This window comes from Boleophthalmus pectinirostris, unplaced genomic scaffold (assembly GCF_026225935.1).
Source record: "Boleophthalmus pectinirostris isolate CB_2022bp ecotype Guang Dong unplaced genomic scaffold, ASM2622593v1 HiC_scaffold_23, whole genome shotgun sequence".
Lineage (NCBI taxonomy): Eukaryota > Metazoa > Chordata > Actinopteri > Gobiiformes > Gobiidae > Boleophthalmus > Boleophthalmus pectinirostris.
Window position 1 is genome coordinate 2,153,311 of NW_026571207.1, and position 23,896 is coordinate 2,177,206.

The window sequence follows — 23,896 nt, forward strand, 5'->3', positions numbered from 1 at the left end:
CTTCTCACTCTCTCTTATCTCTCTCTCTTCTCTTCTCCTTCTCTCTCTCTCCTCTCTCTCCCCTCCTCTCTCTCTCTCCCTCCCTTTCTTCTCTCTCTCTTCCACTCTCTCTTATCATTCTCTCTCTTCTCTTCTCCTTCTCTCTCTTCCTCTCTCTCTCTCCTCTCTCTCCTCCTCCCTCTCTCTCTCTTCTTCTCTCTCTCTCCCTCCCCTTTCTTCTCTCTCTCTCCACCCTCTCTTATCATTCTCTCTCTTCTCTTCTCCTTCTCTCTCTTCCACTCTCTCTCTCCTCTCTTTCTTCTTCTCTCTCTCTCACTGTCTTCCTCCTTTCTCTCTCCACCCTGTCTCATCCCTCTCTCTCTTCTCTTCTCCTTCTCTCTCTTCTCCCTCTGTCTTCTATATTTGTCCCGCCCCCCTCTCTTCTCCTTCTCTCTCTCTCTCTTTCTCCTCTCCTCGTGGTTTTAGGGGTAATCCTGTTGGTTTTGGGGTACTCACGTCTCTCTCTTTTCTCGCAGACATGTACAGACTGGAGCTGGAGTCGGGGGTTTGGGGGTAATCCTGTTGGTTTTGGGGTACTCACGTCTCTCTCTTCTCTCAGACATGTACAGACTGGAGCTGGAGTCGGGGGTTTGGGGGTAATCCTGTTGGTTTTGGGGTACTCACGTCTCTTTTCTCACAGACATGTACAGACTGGAGCTGGCCGGGGGTCTCGGGGTAATCCTGTTGGTTTTGGGTTACTCACGTCTCTTTTCTCTCTCTCTTCTCGCAGACATGTACAGACTGGAGCTGGCCGGGGGTCTCGGGGTAATCCTGTTGGTTTTGGGTACTCACGTCTCTCTCTTCTCTCTTTTCTCTCAGACATGTACAGACTGGAGCTGGAGTCGGGGGTTTGGGGGTAATCCTGTTGGTTCTCGGGGTACTCACGTCTCTCTCTTCTCTCTTTTCTCGCAGACATGTACAGACTGGAGCTGGCCGGGGGTCTCGGGGTAATCCTGTTGGTTTCGGGGTACTCACGTCTCTTTTCTCTCAGACATGTACAGACTGGAGCTGGCCGGGGGTCTCGGGGTAATCCTGTTGGTTTTGGGGTACTCACGTCTCTTTTCTCTCAGACATGTACAGACTGGAGCTGGCCGGGGGTCTCGGGGTAATCCTGTTGGTTCTCGGGGTACTCACGGCGCTCTACAAGTGCTACAACCTGGAGCTGCTCTTGTGCTACAGGAGACACTTCGGCAGCGACGAGACCGAAGACGGTACGAGATTTATTTACCACAAATAAAGAAAGAAATAAATATTCGTCTGATCATTTCATTTTTGTTTTTATTTTGAGTTTGAAAATAAAGTAAAGTAAAATAAAAATGAATTTCCGCTCGTAAATAAATCGCTCCCGCTCGCTCTCTCCCCTCTCTTCTCTCTCTCCTTTCTTTCATCTCTCTCTCCTCCCTCTCCTCTCTTCTCTTCTCTCTTGTTTCTCTCTCTCCTCTCCTCTCTTCTCTCCTCCCTTCTTTTTCTCCTCTCTCCTCTCTTCTTTCTCTGTCCACTCTTCTCTCTAGTCTCTCTCTCTCCCTCCTCTCTCTCCTCCCTTCTTTCTCTCTTCTCTCTCTTCTCTCTCTTCTCTCTCTCTCCTTTCTCTTCTCTCTCTCCTCTCTTCTCTCTCTTTCTCTCTCTCTCCTCTCTTCTCTTCTCTCTTTCCTCGCTCTGTCTTCTCTTCTCTCTCCCTCCTCTCTCTCTTCTCTCTCTCCTCTCTTCTCTCTCTCTGCTCTCTTCTTTCTCTCTCTTCTTTTCTCTCTTCTCTCTCTCCTCTCTTGTCTCTCTCTCTTCCTCCTCTCTTCTTTCTTCTCTCTCTCTCCTCTCTTTCTCTCTATACTCTTCTCTCTCTCCTCTTTTCTCTCTCTCTCCCTCCTCTCCCTCTTCTCTCTCTGCTCTCTTCTTTCTCTCCTCTCTTCTCTGTCTCCCTCTTCTCTCTCTCCTCTCTTGTCTCTCTCTCTTCCTCCTCTCTTCTTTCTTCTCTCTTCTCTCTCTCTCTCTCTTCTCTCTCTCTCCTCTTTCTCTCTCTCTCCTCCTCTCTCTCTGCTCTCTTGTCTCTCTCTCTTCCTCCTCTCTTCTCTTCTCTCTCTCTCTCTTCCTCTTGTCTCTCTCTCTTCCTCCTCTCTCTCTCTCTTCTCTCTCTCTCTCTCTCTGTCTCTCTCTCTCTTCCTCCTCTCTTCTCTTCTCTCTCTCTCTCTCTCTCTTCTCTCTCTCTCCTTTCTTCTCTCTCTCTTCTCTCTCATCTATCTCTCCCCCCTTTCTCCTCTCTCCTTCCTCTCCCTTTTCTCTCATTCTCACCTTTCCTCTCTCCCTCCTCTCTCTCCTCCCTTCTTTCTCTCTTCTCTTCTCTCTCTCCTCTCTTCTCTCTCTCTCTCTTTCTCCTCTTCTCTCTCTCTCCTTCTTTCTCTCTTCTCTCTCTGTCTTCTCTTCCTCTCTCTTCTCCTTTCTCCTCTCTCTCTCTCCTCTCTCTTCTCTCTCTCTCTCTCTCTCTCTCTCTCTCTCTCTCTCTCTCTCTCTCTCTTCTCTCTCTCCTTTCTTCTCTCTTCTCTCTCTCATCTATCTCTTCCCCCTCTCTCCTCTCTCCTTCCTCTCCCTCTTCTCTCATTCTCGCCTTTCCTCTCTCCTCCTTCTCTCTCTTTCTCTTCTCTCTCCTCCGTTCTCTCTCTTTTAAATGATGCTGGGATGTTGAATTATTCTCAGAAAAATTGTCAAAAATGAAAAGAAATAACAACGTCACATATAACTTTACATTTAAATATACAGTTTTTAGTTTTTTTATTGTTTAGTTTTTTTTTAAATCACTAAACTGTGACTTATTGTTTTCTGTCCACAGACAATAAAGAGTACGACGCTTATCTGTCCTACACCAAAGTCGACCTGGACAACATCGGACGGTCAGTGTCTCAGATTCGTCCAGTCCGACTCAAACTGAAAGTGAAAATGTTCCGAGATCCGATCTGGTGTTTTTAAAGTTTTGAGTCCGGAGCCGATCGTGCGTTTGTGAAAGTCTGAGGTCTGGAGACGGACCAAAAAATAATAATAAGAATCTGTCTTGTTTATGCTCACGAAATCATTACTGCAAAACCCTTTTTATTTTGTTTTTGTGAAAAGAAAAAGAATAATTTGAAAAATAACGAGAGGCAATTTCCACAAATTTCCACAAACTGAGAGGAGACACAGACTGAGTCCACGGGAACGAGAGCAGAGATTTTCACTTCAATTATTTTCAGTAACTGCACTGCAAGAAGTAACAGTGTGACGGTACAAAAACCACAGCTGGGCACAGACCTCGGGTTTGAGTTCACAGTTCGGTTTATTTTTGGTGCAGTTTGGGAACAAAATGCAAAATCATCTGTTTGTTGTTTATTTGTGTTTTTATTAAAGGTTGTATAGAGGATTTTCCAAGGAACGAGAATCCAGCGACTGTTTGTCCTTTTTCAAATGTTGTGCATGTGTGAAACCACCCCCCCTCCCCTACAGCTCCTACGTAGAAACACCTCCTCCCTCCTCCTCCTTACGCCAGAAACAGGTTTGTTTACAGTCGGTGACTTGTAAACAACTAACTACAGTGTTGGTTAGGCAAGATGGAGAAGAGAGGATCGGGCAGCGAGGAGAGGAGCAGAGAAGGTTGCATGGAGATTCAGTGCGAATGAACTAGCTACAACACGCAGCAGCAAGTGGACTCTTTCTTTGCCTTGAAAATTACGTTTTCAGACATAGGATATCGCTTTCGTGTCCTGAAAAACGTTTGTGTAGCTCTTGGAAATAAAGTACGTTTTCATAATAAGCAGAAGTTTCCTGTCCAGGAGTAATTTGTGGACCAGTGGTTCAGTCTTTAGACCCTTCGTCTGCTTCAGTCGCGCCATCGCTGGAATGAATCTCCAAGAATCACCTTAGTTTGGCTTCGCTGCTTTTCCCCTTGTCTTCTTCTTTCAGCGACCTCAAAAACGGACTTTCTTTTGCGGCGAACTGCTCCTGGATTCTTGTCTGTCATTGCAACAAACTTTGTGCGAACTGCGAGGAAGATATAGGTAAAAAAAAAGCCGCTAAGAACTGTTGTGTTGGTGGAGTAAACAGCGTCTGTGCGTCTTGCGTCTGTGGACTGTGTGACAGTCGTACGTAAACCACGTACCGGCGGCGCAGGCAAGTCAGTTACACTAGAAACGTAGGGAGTTTGATTGACAGCCTGTCAGCTCACAGATAACGAGGCAGTGTCGTTATCTATTGGCAAATGTTTAGCCCCACCACGTCCAGAGTTGATGAATTTTTATTCTCTTTTTTTTGGTCATCATAATTACAAGGCGACTGCATCTATAATCTATCACTGACAATTTGAAACAAAAAAAATCCTCCATACAACCTTTAAACCAACAGTTTGTTTTACCATGATACAAACAGGAAAATAAAATAAATGCAAAGTGCTGCTTTGTTATACCATCCATCCATACATCCAGTTTATTCTTCTTGTCCGGGGTCGGGTCGCAGGGGCAGTGGTCTAAAGGGCCGTTCACACCAAAGCGTCAAAAAACGCCTTTGGAGCCTTTGCATTTGAGTTTAGACGCCCCCGACGCTCGTGTCTTTGACGCCGTGGACGAACGGGAGAAAAATACTTGACGCGCGTCCGTTGCCCTGGAAACAAGAGCCCGGTCCTGGACTTTTCCCGAAACAATGTCAGACCAGACTGAGAGACTTTAGTGTTTTTATGACATAAAACATCAGCGGAGGAAATCGACTCGACGACTGGAGCGAGTTTATATTTATACTCCACTAATGACACTGGATCAGTCCTGGTCTAGTCCCGGTCTGGTCCCAGTCTAGTCGTGGTTTAGTCTCGGTCTATTCAGGGTCTAGTCCTTGTTTAGTCCTGGTCTGATCCTGGTTTAGTCCTGGTTTAGTCCTGGTGATCGTCTCGGTGATTGTGGTGTATATATTTATTCTCCGCTTCATGTTTGTGGTTCTCGTTCTGGTTCTGGGGTTTTTCTTCCTGATAAAAACGTCGCTGCGTCTCTGGATACTCGTCCCTGATTGGTCGACGCGGCGCTTCTGACGCGAAAAGTTCAACATTTTCAACTTCTTGACGCTGACGCCTTGGATCTGATGCCAGATCTGCGCCGCAAAAACGCAGGACGCTCTAGTCGCGCGTCCACATCGACTTTACATAGAAACTGGACACTTTGACGCTTTGGTGTGAACGGCGCTTTAGGCTGCGTTCAGACTGCAGCCTGAAGTGACCCAAATCCGATTTTTTGGCTTCCTATGTTCCTGTATCTGATCTTTTAATGTCAGTCTGAACGACACAGATCCGATTTTTTCAAATGTGACCCAGGACACTTGGATCTGTGCTCCTGAAACTGATACATATCTGATCTTTTGACATGTGACTTCAGTCTGAACGGTCAAAGTGCATTCATCCACCTACACGTTATCAACAAGACACAAACGTCACTATTCTGCACTGAAGTAGGTGAAAATTGTTAATGAACTGAGTGTGACTGAAGTGAAGCACATCTCCACTCACCACAAAACACCACGACCAAAAACCTCGTCCTTCTCCTTCTCAATCTCCTCCTTAAAACAAGTAAGTTGTTCATGTTCTGGCTCCGGTACGAGAGGAACTTTAAAATCTCCAGGTGCTCGATGCTGCGTCCATGTTTGGACAACTTCTGTAAACACAGAGACGCTCGCTGCGGTTGACGTCGTCGTGTCTCCAGTGTCACATGTGGGACACTTAATGTTCACACTGGAGTCACATACAAGTCACATTTAACTGGAAATGTGAACGACCTCGAAAAAACATCGGATTTCACAAAAAAAATCAGAATTGAGCGTTAAACCCTGCAGTCTGAACGTCGCCTAAGTAGGGGCACCCAGACTTCCTTCACCCCAGACACGTGTGAAGAATCCCTCAGTCGTCCAGGTAGAATCCATGAGGAGAAAATTCAGTTTGTCGACTGAAAAAAAAAGTTAGTTTGAAGACGTTTCTCAGCTCATCCAAGCTGCTTCTTCAGTTCTGTTCAGACGCTGGTGGACGCTTCCTTGTATCTGTCTGCAGGGAGGAGCTAACTACACTGAAACTACACTGAAACTAACACACACACTTGTTTACAGTTTCGGTTTGTTAGTTCAGCCTGTTGACCTGTACAGAGTGTGAGGTTCCGTTTATCACTTTTTATCGACTTTATTTTATGTTTTTTTGTTATAAATGAAACAATCTCGTGAGGTTTTGTCATTGTAAAAGAAATATAAATGTAAACTTTCTCTCGTGTGTCGTTGTGTTTCAGTCCGAGCAGCGACGAGGAAACTTTCGCTCTGGAAATCCTCCCCGATGTTCTGGAAAAACACTACGGATACAAACTGTTCATCCCCGACAGAGACCTCATCCCCAGCTCCAGTGAGTCCTCTTCTGGTCCTGGTCTAGTCCTGGTTTAGTCCTGATCTAGTCTGAGCTAGTCCTGTTCTTGTCCGGTTCGAGTACTGCTTTAGTCCTGGTTTAGTCTGACATTAGTCCTGATCTAGTCCTGGTTTTGCCCTGATTTAGTCCTGTTTTAGTCCTAGTTTTGTCCTGGTTTAGTCCTGTTTTAAGCCTGGTTTAGTCTTGGTTTAAACCTGGTTTAGTCCTGCTCTAGTCCTGTTCTCGTCCGATTCGAGTAATGGTTTAGTCCTGGTTTAGTCCCACTTTAGTCCTGATCTAGTCCTGGTTTAGACCTTGTTTAGTCCTGGTTGAGACCTGGTTTAATTCTAGTTTAGTCCTGGTTTAGACCTTGTTTAGTCCTGGTTTAGTCCTGGTGTAGTCCTTGTTTAGTCCCGGTTTAAACCTGGTTTAGTCTTAGTTCTGCTTTAGTCCTGGTTTAGCCCTGGTTTAGTCCTGTTTTATACCTTGTTTAGTCCTGGTTGAGTTCTGTTTTAGACCTTGTTTAGTCCTGGTTTAGACCTTGTTTAGTCCTGGTTGAGTTCTGGTTTAGTTCTGGTTTAGACCTGGTTTAGACCTAGTTTAAACCTGGTTTAGTCTTAGTCCTGGTTTAGTCCTGGTTTAGCCCTGGTTTAGTTCTGGGTTAGTCTTAGTCCTGGTTTAGTCCTGGTTTAGTCCTGATTTAGTCCCGTTTTAGTCTTAGTTTTGTCCTGGTTTAGTCCTGTTTTAAGCCTGGTTTAGTGTTGGTTTAAACCTGGTTTGGTTCTGGTTTAGTCCTGGTTTAGACCTAGTTTAGTTCTGGTTTTGTCCTGGTTTAGTCCTGGTTTAATCCTGGTTTAAACCTGATTTAGTCTTAGACCTGGTTTAGTTCTGGTTTTGTCCTGGTTTAGACCTGGTTTAGTCCTGGTTTAGTCCTGGTTTAAACCTGGTTTCGTCCTGGTTTAATCCTGGTTTAAACCTGGTTTAGTCTTAGTCCTGGTTTAGTTCTGGGTTAGTCTTAGTCCTGGTTTAGTTCTGGTTTAGACCTGGTTTAGGCCTTGTTTAGTCCTGATTTAGTCTTGGTTTAGTCCTGTTTTAGACCTAGTTTAGTCCTGGTTTAGACCTTATTTAGTCCTGGTTTAGTTCTGGTTTAGTCTTAGTCCTGGTTTAGATCTATTTAGTTCCAGTTTAGTCCTGGACCTACCTGGATCAACCCTGGAACCCGGTTTAGTCCTCTTGTAGTCCCGGTTTAGTCAAGTTTGTACCGAAATCAGACCCCGGCGTAATATGGTCCCTTTAAGTCCCGGTTTAGTCCCGGTTCAATCCCGGTTTAGACTCGGTTTAGTCCCGGTTTAGACTCGGTTTAGTCCCGGTTTAGACTCAGTTTAGTCCCGGTTTAGACTCGGTTTAGTCCTGGTTTAGACTCGGTTTAGTCCCGGTTTAGACTCCGTAACACTGAAGAAGAGTTTTATTGAAGAACAGGTTTAATATGGAGGACAAATTTCCCCACGAGGACATTAAAATCTCCTTAAGGTTTCACATAAACTCTAATTAAATTAAGCGAGACAAAGACACAGTTTTTATGCACTTCCTCCGAGTTCCGAGTGTTTTAAAAAAAGCCCCAAACGCGCCTTTATTTTGGTCTCATCTTTTATTCGTGGCGTTAATTTAAGTGAACGGCGACCGCAGACTGAAAGATCACCTCATTATTGTGTGCATAATCACGACGCGTTTCCCGACTCGTTTTTTAGAGAAATAAATGGCAGGATTATGGGCGGCGGAGACGGCGGCGCGGCGTGTTCGGGGTGCGGCAGCGGCAGCGGCGTGGGAGCGGCGAGCGCGGGCCACCCATTTATTTGTGTGATAAAGGATGGAAATATGTGTTTTAAAACGGCGCCGAGGGAGAACTCTGCTTTTTAACAACGCAAAGAGACGACCTGAAAACCTCAGAGCGATAAATGGACTCTGCGTGGGACTGGACCGGACTAGACTAAACCGGACTAAGACTTCAGGTCGGAATCTTGATATTATGAACAGGAAAAAAGAGAAATCATAAATAAATGTAACGCAATATTTAGCACAACTTTACAAAAACTGCACCACAGACTGAATAAAGAAGTGGCTTAACTCTTTCCCCCTTGACAGTCCCCCCCTTACGTACGCCGCACGGACCGTTCCTCGCGTCCCGTACGCCACTTGGACCGTTCCCCCGTCCCTTACGCCTCATGGACCGTTCCCCACGTCCCGTACACCACATGGACCGTTCCCCCCGTCCCGTACGCCACATGGACCGTTCCCCCGTGTCCCGTAGGCCGCACAGACCATTCGCTGCATCCCGTACGCTGCACGGACCGTTCCCTGCGTCCCGTACGCCACATGGACCGTTCCTCTTGTCCCGTACGCCACTTGGACCATTCCCCGCGTCCCGTACGCCACATGGACCGTTCCCCGCGTCCCGTACGCCACATGGACCGTTCCCCCCGTCCCGTACGCCACATGGACCGTTCCCCCCGTCCCGTACGCCACATGGACCGTTCCCCGCGTCCCGTACGCCACATGGACCGTTCCTCCCGTCCCCGTACGCCACATGGACCGTTCCCCCGTTCCCGTACGCCACATGGACCGTTCCCCCCCGTCCCGTACGCCACATGGACCGTTCCCCCCGTCCCGTACGCCACATGGACCGTTCCCGCGTCCCGTACGCCACGGACCGTTCCCCCGTCCCGTACGCCACACTGGACCGTTCCCCGCGTCCCGTACGCCACATGGACCGTTCCCCCGTCCCGTACGCCACATGGACCGTTCCCCCCGTCCCGTACGCCACTTGGACCGTTCCTCGCATCCCGTACGCCACGTGGATAGTCCTCTCCTGTTCCGTACGCCACATGGACCATTCCCCGCGTCCCGTACGCCACATGGACCATTCGCCGCATCCCGTACGCCACATGGACCGTTCGCCGCGTCCCGTACGCCACATGGACCGTTCGCCGCGTCCCCTACGCCACATGGACTGTTCCCCCCGTCCCCTACGCCACATGGACCGTTCCCCCCGTCCCCTACGCCACATAGACCGTTCCCCACGTCCCGTACGCCACATGGACCGTTCCCCGTGTCCCGTACGCCGCATGGACCGTTCCCCCCGTCCCCTACGCCACATGGACCGTTCCCCCCGTCCCCTACGCCGCATGGACCGTTCCCCCCGTCCCCTACGCCGCATGGACCATTCCCCGTGTCCCGTACGCCGCATGGACCATTCCCCGTGTCCCGTACGCCACATGGACCGTTCCCCACATCCCGTACGCCACGCGGATAGTCCTCTCCTGTCCCGTACGCCGCATGGACCATTCCTTCCATCCCGTGCACCACACGGACCGTTCCACCCGTCCCGTACTCCGCGCGGACAGTCCCTCCCCAAGGACTAAACCAGGTCTAAAAACAGGTCTAAAACAAGGACTAGAACAGGATTTAGCCAGGACTTAAACATGCCGCCGGACCACGCGCCGCGCCTCCCCCCGTACGCAGCCCGGTTTCTTTCGCTTCTCCGTGTTTGATAGAGTTTAAGAAAGGTTCCCATCCTGCGGGACTCGCGTGCGGGAGCGGGATGGAGACCCCAAAGAAACTCCAAACAGTTTAATTCAGAACAGTTAATTCGGAATTTAAAAAAAAAACAACGTGACCAATGAAAAGAAACGACTCGAACATGGTTAAATCTCCTAAAAGTGCATTGAACTGGTCGCGGTCTGGAGCGTCTGACTGAAGGCTCAGCTCAAACATAAAAAGTGAGAATATGTGGAGCCTCCATTTTGTTTGTGCTCGTCAAATTGAGCGTGAAATTGCAGTGCATTGTGGGAGAGTCAGGTCATTAATTTGTTTATAAAGAAACGAGGGGGAGGCCGAGTCGGAAATGATGAGAAATTAGAAAAGGTGAAGTATAAATATGAGAGAAATTAAACAAAAAAAAAAAGATGAGCGCGAAGATGAATGTCCCGAGGCATCGTGGGAAATGTGGTCCACTTCATCAGTTTGTTTGGTTTTTGTTCAACTACTGGACTGGATCAGTACTGTTCTGGGTCTGGTTTGGTTTAGACCTGGTTTAGTTCCAGTTTAGTTCTGGTTTAGTCCCGGTTTTGTTCCGGTTTAGTCCTGGTTTAGGCTTATTTTAGTTCTAGTTTAATCCTGGTTTAGTCCCAGTTTAGTTCTGGTTTAGTCCTGCTTTTAGTCTTCCTTTTGTCCTGGTTTAGTCCTGATTTAATCCTGATTTAGTCCTGGATTAGTTCTGGTTTAGTTCTGGATTACTTGTGGTTTAGTCCTGGTTTGATTTAGACCTGGTTTAGACTTTTTTTTTTTTTTTTTTTTAGTCCCAGTTTAGTTCTGGTGTAGCCTTTGTTTAGTTCTGATTTAGTCCTGATTTAATCCTGGTCTAGCCCCAGTTTAGTTCTGGTTTAGTCCTGGTTTAGTCCTGGTTCAGTCCTGGTTTAGTCCTGGTTTAGTCCTGGTTCAGTCCTGGTTCAGTCCTGGTTTAGTCCTGGTTCAGTTCCTGGTTCGGTCCTGGTTCGGTCCTGGTTCAGTCCTGGTTTAGTCCTGATTCGGTCCTGGTTCAGTCCTGGTTCAGTCCTGGTTCAGCCCTAGTTTATTTCAGTAGATCTTTGTATTATCTTTGTTTTTTGTGTGTTTTTTTTGTAGCGTACATCGAGGACCTGGCCCGGAGCGTGGAACAGTCTCGTCGTCTCCTCTTCGTCCTGACGCCGGAGTTCGTGGCCAAACGCGGCTGGAGCATTTTCCAGATCGAGACTCGACTCCACGCGATGCTCGTCACCGGGAGATCAAGGTGACGCACACGCCTCCGCCCCCGCCGCCGCCGCCGCCACCGGGAACGGAACGGACCCACTCTTTTACAACCGTCTCCGCCCAAACTTTACCCACGCTCTCCGTCGCTTTTTATTCTCCCTGGATTTCTCTCTCTCTTTCTCGCTGTTTTACGTTTTCCTTCTCTCTCTCTTTTCTCTTTTTTTCTGTCTCTCTCCACCTCTTACCTTTTCTCTCTTTCTCCACTCATTCCCTCCCTCCTTCTCTCTCTCTTCCTTTTCTTTCTCTTTCCTCTTTTGCTCTCCAACCTCTCTCTTTCTTTCTCTTCTCTCTCTCTTCTCTTCTCACTTTCTCTCTTTTTCTCTTTTCACTCTCTCTTCTCTCTCTCTTCTTCTCTGTTCTCTCTCCCTCCATCTCTTCCTCCCTCTCTCTCTTCTCCTTCCCCCCCCCCACTCTCTCTCTCCTCCTCTCACCCCCTCTTTCTTTCTTTCTTTCTCTTTCTCACTCGCTCCCTTTATCTCTTTTCACTCTCTCTTTCTCTTTCTTTTCTCTCTTCTTCTTCTCTTCTCTGTTCTCTCTCCCTCCATCTCTCCCTCCCTCTCTCTTTTCTCCTTTCTCTCCCTCACTCTTCTCTCCTCCTCTCACCCTCATATTTTGCTCTCTCTCTCTCCCATTCCCTCTTTTTTCTCTTCTCCATTCTCTCTACTCTTTCCCCCTCTCTCTCCCTCCCTTCCTCCCTTTTTCTCTGCTCTTCCTCTCTGCATCCTTCTCTTTCTTCTCTTCTTTTTATCTCCCTCTCTCCTCTTTCTTTCCTCTCTCTTTTCTTTTCCTTCTCTTTCCTCTTTTGCTCTCCAACCTTTTCTTTCTCTCTCTTTCTCTTCTCACTCTCTTTCTTCTTCTTCTCATTTTCTCTCTCCCTCCATCTCTTCCTCCCTCTCCCTTGTCTCCTTTCTCTCCCTCACTTTCTCTTCTCCTCTCACCCTCATATTTTGCTCTCTCTCTCCCCATTCCCTCTTTTTCTCTCTCCGTTTTCTCTCCTCTTTCGCTCTCTTTTTTCCCCCTCTCTCTCCCTTTCCCTGTCTTTCCTCTTTTGCTCTTCCCCTTTCTTTGTTTTTCTCTTCCCCTCTCTCTCTCTCTTTCTCTTCTCTGTTCTCTCTCCCTCAATCCCTTCCTCCCTCCTTTCTCTCCCCCTTTTTTATTCTTCCCTTTTTCCATCGATTTCTCTCTCTCTTTCTCGCTGTTTACGTTTTCCTTCCCTCTCTCTTTTCTCTTTTTTCTGTCTCTCTCCACCTCTTACCTTTTCTCTCTTTCTCCACTCATTCCCTCCCTCCTTCTCTCTCTCTTTCTCTTCTCACTGACCTTTTCTCTTCTCACTTTCTCTCTCTTTCTCTTTTCACTCTCTCTTCTCTCTCTCTTGTTCTCTTCTCTGTTCTCTCTCCCTCCATCTCTTCCTCCCTCTCTCTCTCCACCTCTCACCCCCGTATTTTGCTCTCTCCCTTTCCCTCTCTTTTCTGTATCCTCCCCTCTCTCTTTCTTTTCTCTCTCTCTCTCTCTCTCTTTCTTCTTCTCTTCTCCTTTCTCTCCCCCACTTTCTCTTCTCTTCTCACCCTCTTATTTTGCTCACTCTCTCTCTCTCTCTCTCTCTCTCCCCATTCCCTCTTTTTCTCTTCTCTGTTCTCTCTCCTCTTTTGCTCTTCCCCCCTTCTTTCTTTTGTTCTTCTCTCTCTCTTGTTCTCTTCTCACTTTCTCTCTTTTCTCTTTTCACTCTCTCTTTCTCTTTTCACTCTCTCTTCTCTCTCTCTTCGTTCTCTTCTCTGTTCTCTCTCCCTCCATCTCTTCCTCCCTCTCTCTCTCCACCTCTCACCCCCGTATTTTGCTCTCTCCCTTTCCCTCTTTCTCTCTTTTCTGTATCCTCCCCTCTCTCTTTCTTTTCTCTCTCTCTCTCTCTCTTTCTTCTTCTCTTCTCCTTTCTTTCCCCCATTTTCTCTTCTCTTCTCACCCTCGTATTTTGCTCTCTCTCTCTCTCTCTCCCCATTCCCTCTTTTCTCTTCTCTGTTCTCCCTCCCTTTCCCTCTCTTCCTCCTTTGCTCTTCCCCTCTTCTCTCTCTCTTCTCTGTTCTCTCTGCCTTCATCTCTCTCCTCTTTCTTTCCTCGCTCTCTTCCTTTTCTTTCTCTTTCCTCTTTTGCTCTCTCTCTCTCTTTCTCTTCTCACTGACTTTTTCTCTTTTCACTTTCTCTCTTTCTCTTCTCTCTTTCTTCTCCTCTTCTCACCCTCGTATTTTGCTCTCTCTCTCTCTTTCCCATTCCCTCTTTTTCTCTTCTCGTTCTCTCTCCTCTTTTCGCTCTTTCCTGCTCTCCCTCCCTTCCCTCCCTTTTCTTCTGCATCCTTTTCTTTTTTGTCTTCTCTCTCTATCTCCCTCTCTCTCCTCTTTCTTTCCTCTCTCTCTTCCTTTTCCTTTCTTTCCTCTTTTGCTCTTCTCCCCCTCTCTCCTTTCTCTTCCCCTCTCTCTCTCTCTTCTCTTCTCCATTCTCTTCTCTTCCTCCTCTCTCTTTTCTCCCCTTTTCTTTCTCCTCCTCTCACCCCGATATTTTACGCTCTCACCTCTCTCTCTCTCTCTCTCTCTCTCTCTCTCTCTCCTCCTCCTCTCATCATCCCTCTCTTCCTTTCTCTTCTCTTCTCTCTCTCGTTCTCTTCTCCATTCTCTCTTCCTCCATCCCTCCCTCCCTCCTTTTCTCTCCCCTTTTCTTTCTCCTCCTCTCACCCCGATATTTTACGCTCTCACCTCTCTCTCTCTCTCTCTCTCTCTCTCTCTCTCTCTCCTCCTCCTCCTCTCATCATCCCCTCTTCTTTCTCTTCTCTTCTCTCTCTCGTTCTCTTCTCCATTCTCTCTTCCTCCATCTCTTCCTCCCTCTCTCTTTTCTCCCCTTTTCTTTCTCCTCCTCTCACCCCGATATTTTACGCTCTCACCTCTCTCTCTCTCTCTCTCTCCTCCTCCTCCTCTCACCATCCCTCTCTTCTTTCTCTTCTCTTCTCTCTCTCTCGTTCTCTTCTCCATTCTCTCTTCCTCCATCCCTCCTCCCTCCTTTTCTCTCCCCTTTTCTTTCTCCTCCTCTCACCCCGATATTTTACGCTCTCACCTCTCTCTCTCTCTCTCTCCTCCTCCTCTCATCATCCCTCTCTTCTTTCTCTTCTTTCTCTCTTCGTGTTTCAGGTCGTCATGATCGAGTGTCCGGACTTGAAGAACGTGATGAACTATCAGGAGGTGGAGGCGCTCAAACACACCATCAAGGTGAAACGTTTCTCTCCACACGCTGCACTTTTTTACTCTTTTTTTGTTTTTTTTGTTTTTTTCTTAATTTTGCTTCATTAAAACTCCTCCTTTTTCCCCTAATGAAGTGTTATCCATCCTTTTTTATTTTCACGACAACCTGTTGTTTCACAATCTGCTGCTGGAGTTTGGTCACATGACTGGAATAAAAACTACAAAACCAGAAATACACATGAAAAACTGAAAATAAAATTCACACTTTTTCAAACAAACACACAGCGAACGTGTAGATGTGTTCGGTCAAGTGTTAACGGATTTTTGACATTCAAATGTCTCTTATTCAGAAACTAGAGGAACTATTGAAATAAGTAAAGTATCAGAATGTAGGAAAGAGTTACACTCCAACAGGGTCAAGTTAAACCTGTCATTTCTTTCAAGTTGTTGACAAAAAATTTAAAAACTCATGTCGGTAACGGAGGGAATGAAATATGCAGCACTTTTTGGTCAATAAATCCAAAACAGTGATAACTCTTGGTTCTCACTTCCATATCCTTAACAAACTGGTTTGAATATTTGCTTCATATAGTTTTCTACCATATGGTACAAGATTAGGTTGAAAAACCTCTGACTTTTTGACTCATGAGATTTTTTATTAAGAAAGTTCATGGTAACGGAGGGAAAAGTAACGGAGGGAAAATTGTACAAACAAGTAGAAGGTGCAGGATTTTACATCATTTGTCACTTTTTTCTTCTGAATACTTTAATATTACTTCAAAATGAAAGGAAACTATTTCTATAAAATATGTCAGTCCTTCCAAGCAACATTTTTATCATTTTAAATACTTTTTTTTTTTTAAAATCATGTACCTTCATCAACAGTTCAAAGATGGAATAACACAAGATATGATGAAATACATCCATTTATTTACATCAGACATGTCCAAACTATGGCCCCTCAGACACATTTTTCTTGGCCCTCAGACTTCCAGGTGAAATGGCCCAAATGACCTTACATCAATTAAAAAAACATTTTTTACTGCAAGTTTTTTTGAAAATCTACCTTGATAAATCTCATATTGGTTTGGTTTTAAGGATCTTAGGGTGAATAAAGGACTGATGGTTCATTCCAACGTGTTAAACATGAACATGTTTCAGTTATTTCCTGTACTGAGCTCCAGTCTGTGGCCCTCGATCGGCCCCTGTGCTTCATCTGTGTTTAAAGATGTGGCCCTTGATGAAAAAACTTTGGACACCCCTGATTTACATGATTTTCAGGTCTTTGAAATTTGAGAAATAATTTTTTGTTCCATGTTTCATACATGGTCTGTTTAAAACAGATGGAACTTTAGAACCAAAAATGGAACAGAAAAAAGGTGAACAGTTTGATAAACTAGAGAACATATGTATCTGTTCAATACTATTTTATATCAGATGAATTCACTTGAAGTTTTGGCCTCTGCTTGATCGGCCCATTTGTTCTCGCCTGGATTTTTTTCTTAATTTTGCTTCATTAAAACTGCCTCTTTTACCCCTAATGAAGAGTTACACAGCTTTTTTTTTTTTTTTTTTTTAAACTAAAACCTGTTATTTCACAATCTGCTGCTGTAGTTGTGTCATATGACTGAAATAAAAACTACAGGACCAAAAATACTCATGAAATAAATAAATACATAAATAAAAATTAAATTTAATAATAATAATGTAAAATTCACACTTCTTCATACAAAACACACAGCAAACATGTATAAACAACTTTTTAGACATTAAAAAAAAAAGTTTAATTTAGAGCCTTAGCTACAAAAGTGTAAAATATCAAGTCTGTGAATAAACTCCAAATATTGTTATTGCCTCAAAACAAAGAGAAAAATGCAGCGTAAATCCATGTGTCATTCGTTCATTTGTTTTTCAATATAAAACCAAAAATAAGAAAACGAAAAAACAACAGATTTCTTCATTATTTGTCTCTAAAACCAAAATGAAAAAATGGATAATGATTCGTTTTTTTCAGTTTTCGATTTTGTGTTTAAAGGTTGTATAGAGGATTTTTTTAAGGGAAGAGAAATACAGCGACAGTTCTTTTACAAATATTGTGCATGGGTGACACCACCTTCATCCTCCACAGCTCCCTCTGTAGAAACACTCCTCCCGCCTCTTTACTCTAAAAATCACATGTCTTTTTAACGGCCAGTGCCCGTTCAGAATTACTGTTGAAATGACCTGTCTAGAAATAATTTAGCAACCGACGCGTCAGTTTTTAGACCCTTTGTCCGCTTCATTCACGCAATCACTGGAAGGAATCTCCAAGAATCACCTCGGTTTGTCTTCGCTTCTTTTCCCCTTCTCTTCTTCTTTCAGCGACCTCAAAAACCGACTTTCTTTTGCGGCGAACTTGTCGTGGATTCTCGTCCGCCATCGCAACAAACTTTGTGCGAAATGTGAGGAAGCTACAATTTGAAAAAGCCTCTAAGAACCGCTGCATAAACCACGTGATCCCCGCACCCCGACGAGTCAGTTACACTAGAAACGTAGGGAGTTTGATTGACAACCTGACAGCCAATAGATAAAGAGGCAGCCTCGTTTTCTATTGGCTGATGTTTATCTGGCCTCAACACGTCCACAGTTGATAAATTTTCATTCTTTTTTTTTTTTGGTCATCATAATTACAAGGCTGCTGCAGCTCTGTAATGGTATTTTAAACTTTCATTGACAATTTGAAAAAAAAAAAAAAAAATCCTCCATACAACCTTTAAATGAAGAATGGAAAAAAACGGATAACGGCCGTTTCCCGTTTACGTGACTTCAGTGACTGCGATGCCGGACTTTTGTTCTGCATACGGACTGAACCAGGACTGATCCAGACTGGGACCAGACCGGCACCAGAGCGGAACTGAGACCAAGGCCAGACCAGGACCAGGCCGGGACCAGACCGGGACCAGACCGGAGGCTCAGAGCCCACAGCAGGGCTGGAGCTCGAAGCTGAGGCTCGGAGTCCGCTCTGGTCCCGCTCTGGTCCCGGTCTGGTCCCGGTCTGGTCCCGGACCTGGATCAGTCCTGGTTCAGTCCGTATGCGGAGCAAAAGTCCGGCATCGCAGTCACAGAAGTCACGTAAACGGGTTATTTTATGGAATTAAATTTATGAATTATGCAATTTTGTTTGTTTTAATCTTTATTTATACAGTGAGTCGTAAGTGAAATCGTAAATGCAAAAAAAAACAAACAGACAAACAAAAAAAAAAGAAACATATATTACATTTAACAATAAAAATTCAACCATTAAAACGGCGATATGTGAAATGTTGATTAAGGTTGAGTTAAACAGAAAGTTCAAACAATACAAGTGTTTTAAAGTGTGCTGGTTCAGGGACTGCAGATGGAAACTCGATGTTTAGCTCTAATCCAGCGCAGAACATCTCTGTTTTTAATGACTTTAACGTCTGTGCACATTGTCTCTTCAAATAAAGTATAAACTCAACTATAAGCAGAAGATAAGTTTAAAAAAGGAGAGTTATGTGCCTGCTTCTGTTTATCTCCTGTCTAACTACAATCTGGTGCGGAACATTTGTTTGCAATTACCTTAATGTGCCTTCAGATATAAACTAAACTGAACTAAAAGAAGTAGAAGATAAGGGAAAAGAAAAAAAAAGTAGTAAATATGTTGACTGTTGTGTGTTTGTCTCGTGCGCTCAGGTCCTGACCATCATCAAGTGGAGAGGTCCCAAAAGCAACGACCTGTCCTCAAAGTTCTGGAAGCAGCTGGTTTATGAAATGCCGTCCAAACGCAGAGAGACTCTGTCCAGACGACAGGTACGAACTGGGACACTTTAAACACACACTTTAAACACACACTTTAAACACACACTTTAAACACACACTTTTAAACACACACTTTAAACACACACTTTAAACACACACAGCTACAAACACTTTAAACACACACTTTAAACACACACTTTAAACACACACTAAACACACACAGGTACGAACACTTTAAACACACACAGTTTAAACACACACTTTAAACACACACTTTAAACACACACTTTAAACACACACAGCTACAAACACTTTAAACACACACTTTAAACACACACTTTAAACACACACTTTACACACACACTTTAAACACACACTTTAAACACACACAGGTACAAACACTTTAAACACACACTTTAAACACACACAGCTACAAACACACACTTTAAACACACACAGGTACGAACTGGGACACTTTAAACACACACAGGTACGAACTGGGACACTTTAAACACACACTTTAACACACACTTTAAACACACACAAACACACACAGGTACAAACTGGGACACTTTAAACACACACTTTAAACACACACTTTAAACACACACAGGTACGAACACTTTAAACACACACTTTAAACACACACAGCTACAAACACTTTAAACACACACTTTAAACACACACAGCTACAAACACTTTAAACACACACAGGTACGAACTGGGACACTTTAAACACACACTTTAAACACACACAGCTACAAACACTTTAAACACACACTTTAAACACACACAGGTACGAACACTTTAAACACACACTTTAAACACACACTTTAAACACACACAGGTACGAACTGGGACACTTTAAACACACACTTTAAACACACACAGGTACAAACTGGGACACTTTAAACACACACAGGTACGAACACTTTAAACACACACTTTAAACACACACAGGTACAAACACTTTAAACACACACAGGTACAAACACTTTAAACACACACTTTAAACACACACAGCTACAAACACTTTAAACACACACACAGGTACGAACTGGGACACTTTAAACACACACTTTAAACACACACAGGTACGAACTGGGACACTTTAAACACACACAGGTACGAACACTTTAAACACACACTTTAAACACACACAGGTACAAACACTTTAAACACACACTTTAAACAAACACTTTAAACACACACTTTAAACACACACAGCTACAAACACTTTAAACACACACTTTAAACACACACAGCTACAAACACTTTAAACACACACTTAAAACACACACAGGTACAAACTGGGACACTTTAAAAACACACAGGTACGAACACTTTAAACACACAGAGGTACAAACACTTTAAAGACACAGAGGTACAAACACTTTAAACACACACTTTAAACACACACAGGTACAAACACTTTAAACACAGAGTTACGAACACTTTAAACACACACTTAAAACACACAGAGGTACGATCACTTTAAACACACACAGGTACAAACAGGGACACTTTAAACACACACAGGTACAAACACTTTAAACACACAGGTACAAACACTTTAAACACACAGCTACAAACACTTTAAACACACAGAGGTACAAACACTTTAAACACACAGAGGTACAAACACTTTAAACACACAGAGGTACAAACACTTTAAACACACAGAGGTACAAACAGGGACACTTTAAACACACACAGGTACAAACACTTTAAACACACAGAGGTACAAACACTTTAAACACACAGAGGTACAAACAGGGACACTTTAAACACACACAGGTACAAACACTTTAAACACACAGAGGTACAAACACTTTAAACACACAGAGGTACAAACACTTTAAACACACAGAGGTACAAACACTTTAAACACACAGAGGTACAAACAGGGACACTTTAAACACACACACAGAGGTACGAACACTTTAAACACACAGAGGTACAAACACTTTAAACACACAAAGGTACAAATAGGGACACTTTAAAAACACATTTTAAACATACAGAGGTACAAACACTTTAAACACACACAGGTACAAACAGGGACATTCTGACTCTTTAAATCCACACGTACACACACACAAAACACATTTACAGGCGAAAGAAACAGAGAAAAATCTGAAGAAAATCCGAATCGTGAAGTTGACTGTCAAACTATCAAACGCAAACCCACACAAAAACGACGTCGGCGTCCAAAAATAGCGAATCAAACCTGAGAAACACAACAGCCGATGTCTCGAAAACTAAAGCAGCACAGACGATTGACACTGACTTCACAGAGAGGAAATAAAGAGAAAATAAACGCCGTACTCTGCAAGTATTAGTAAGCACAGTATTTTCTGCACTGTGTTTGCAGGTGATGGACTCGGGGGAGCAGGGTCTGTTCGGGGACCTTCAGACCACGGTGTCCACCATCGCCATGACGACGACCTCCGCCTCTCTGGCCCCGCCCAACGACACTCGGCACGCCCACCACCAGGTAACGGAGCAAATGAGATTACTCCAAGTCCAAGAATGAATAGCTCTGAATTAAAATGTTCTCCCATGAAGTTTACGTGGGAAAACTCGTTAAATCGTCTTTATTTAACGTGTCTCAGCGTCTGGGGGCGGGGAAGGTTCTGATTGGACAGAGACGCCGACGGATTTACGTATTTGGGAAGAAAACGCACACTTCAGCTGATAAAGGCTTTTCTGTCGTCTCGGTTTGTCGTTAATCCACAGCAGTGTTGGGAGTGTTACTTTTAAAATGTAATCCCCTACAGATTACAGATTACACACACCAAAATGTAGTTTAATCTATTAAATTACTTAAAAGTGAGTAATGTAATCTGATTACTTTGGATTACTTGATTTGCTGTAGAGAAACAAAGACGAGGAAATCGAAACATAAAATGTTTTGTCTGATAAAAGAAAATAAAAAGTCCAGACTTTACTGAACCAAATTAAAAATATTATTGATAGAAGAAGAAGAAACACGTCCACACAGCAGGATTTAGACCTGGTTTAGTCCTGGTTTAGACCTGGTTTAGTCCTGGTTTTAGACCTGGTTTAGACCTGGTTTAGACTTGGATTAGACTTGGTTTAGACTTGGTTTAGACCTGGTTTAGACCTGGTTTAGACCTGGTTTAGACTTGGACCTGGTTTTAGATCTGGTTTTAGACCTAGTTTAGACTTGGTTTAGACCTGGTTTTAGTCCTGGTTTAGACTTGGATTAGACTTGGTTTAGACTTGGTTTTAGATCTGGTTTAGACCTAGTTTAGACTTGGTTTAGACCTGGTTTTAGACCTGGTTTTAGACCTGGTTTAGACCTGGTTTTAGACCTGGTTTAGACTTGGATTAGACTTGGTTTAGACCTGGTTTTAGACCTGGTTTAGACCTGGTTTAGACCTGGTTTAGACCTGGTTTTAGTTCTGGTTTAGACTTGGATTAGACTTGGTTTAGACCTGGTATTGGACCTGGTTTTAGTCCTGGTTTAGTCCTGGTTTAGACCTGGTTTTAGTCCTGGTTTAGCCCAAAATGTGAAAACAGGAAAATCCCTCTGTGTAATCCATTTATTTCAACAAAGTAACTGTAATCCAATTCCCACTCACTGAAACAGTAACTGTAACTGAATACAGTTACTCATCATTTGTACTCTGATTACTCTGGTACATGTAATCTGTTACTCCCCAACACTGCTCCACGGACACAAACACGATCCAAACTTTTCCCGCAGTGGTTCTGATGATAATTGTGCAGCAGTTGGAGAATTGTCTCCTCACACTTTACGTCCGTCGTCTGAGGAGGAGAAGAGAAGAAGACGACAAAGTGAGTGTGAAGCTGTTCCACCTCAGCCCCACATCTGCTCACAAATCCAAAGAGACGTGGAGGAAAGTCCCAAGACACGACTGGTGGAGCCGGATCGAAGGACGACACAACGAACACGAACTGAACGACCGACATTATTTTTAACAAGAATAAATAAAAAGGAATAAATTCATTTGGCATTTGTAACAGATTACATGTACCAGAGTAATCAGAGTACAAATGATGAGTAACTGTATTCAGTTACAGTTACTGTTTCAGTGAGTGGGAATTGGATTACAGTTACTTTGTTGAAGTAAATGGATTACACAGAGGGATTTTACTGTTTTCACATTTTGGGCTAAAACCCCTTTTTTTTCTTTTTTTTTTTTTTTGGTAATTCCACTCATTACCAGAACTAAACCAGAACTAAACCAGGTCTAAAACCAGGTCTAAACCAGGACTAAACCAGGTCTAAACTAGATCTATACCAGGTCTAAACCAGGTCTAAACCAGGTTTAAAACCAGGTCTAAAACCAGGTCTAAACCAGGACTAAACCAGGTTTAAAACCAGGTCTAAAACCAGGTCTAAACCAGGACTAAACCAGGTCTAAAACCAGGTCTAAACCTAGGTCCAAACTAGGTCTAAACCAGATCGAAACCAGGTCTAAACCAGGTCTAAAACCAGGTCTAAAACCAGGTCTAGACCAGGTCTAAATCATGTCTCAAACAGGATTTAACAGGACTAAATCCTGCTGTGTGGACGTGTTTCTTCTTCTTCTATCAATAATATTTTTAATTTGGTTCAATAAAGTCTGGACTTTTTATTTTCTTTTATCAGACAAAACTTCTTATGTGAAGATTTCCTCGTCTTTGTTTCTCTACAGCAAATCAAGTAATCCAAAGTAATCAGATTACATTACTCACTTTAAGTAATTTAATGGATTACATTACAAACTACATTTTGGTGTGTGTAATCTGTAATCTGTAGGGGATTACATTTTAAAAGTAACACTCCCAACACTGCTGTGGATTAACGATAAACTGAGACGACAGAAAAGCCTTTATCATCTGAAGTGTGGTTTTCTTCTGATCGACGTAAATCCGTCGGCGTCTCTGTCCAATCAGAACCTTCCTCCAGACGCTCAGACACGTTAAATAAAGACGATTTAACGAGTTTTCCATGTAAACTTCAATTCAGAATGATTATTTCCATGTAAACTCCAAGGAGAATATTTTAATTCTGAACAATTAATTCGGAATTACAAAACATCATGTAAACGTGGCCATTGTTTTATGTCCCAGTCCTGTGAAATGTTCCACAGTAGGCCTTTAAGTGTTTCTTGTTGTTCTCTCTCTTTCCTCAGGTTGCCTTGGCGACAGAGATCCCGGACTATAACCAGATGACTTTACCTCTGGGGGGCGGTCACGCCACGGCGGCGCAGATGAGGCATTTCTGTCGCAGCTACGAGTTCCAGCTGCCCCCGCAGGCCCCGCCCCTGACCCCGCCCCTCGCCCCGCCCACCACCGTGCAGTTCTCCACGCTGGGCCCCGGGGGGCGCCACGTGTACTGCAACATCCCCATGACTCTGCTGAACGGACAGGTACCTGAAGAAGAGGTTCAGTCGCCGCAAAAACTCCTGAACATCTACACGACGTTTAGAGACTTGAGTTCAGGACGTTTGTCTTCACTGTTTTATTGACGAGTTTAGTTTATCTCTCTGCTCTTCTCGCTCTTTTTCTTTCTCTCCTGCCCTTTCTCTGTCCCTCCTCATCAGAGCTTCAATTCAGATCAAAAATAATTTAATTCGAAATGAAAAATAATTCCACTTTAAAAACACTTAATTCCCAATGA

The 23,896-nt window shown here is 44.0% G+C and overlaps 1 protein-coding gene across 1 annotated transcript in view; it reads left to right on the forward strand.

The window, feature by feature from the left end:
- The window catches only part of il1rapl2 (interleukin 1 receptor accessory protein-like 2), a 44,167-nt gene that overhangs the window by 13,136 nt on the left and 7,135 nt on the right, over positions 1-23,896 (forward strand). The window contains exons 3-10 of the mRNA XM_055159580.1: positions 1,110-1,250; positions 2,858-2,918; positions 6,306-6,415; positions 11,096-11,239; positions 14,429-14,508; positions 18,175-18,291; positions 20,615-20,737; positions 23,409-23,645. Coding sequence (XP_055015555.1) covers positions 1,110-1,250; positions 2,858-2,918; positions 6,306-6,415; positions 11,096-11,239; positions 14,429-14,508; positions 18,175-18,291; positions 20,615-20,737; positions 23,409-23,645 — 1,013 coding nt within the window. The remainder of the gene's footprint in view (positions 1-1,109; positions 1,251-2,857; positions 2,919-6,305; positions 6,416-11,095; positions 11,240-14,428; positions 14,509-18,174; positions 18,292-20,614; positions 20,738-23,408; positions 23,646-23,896) is intronic.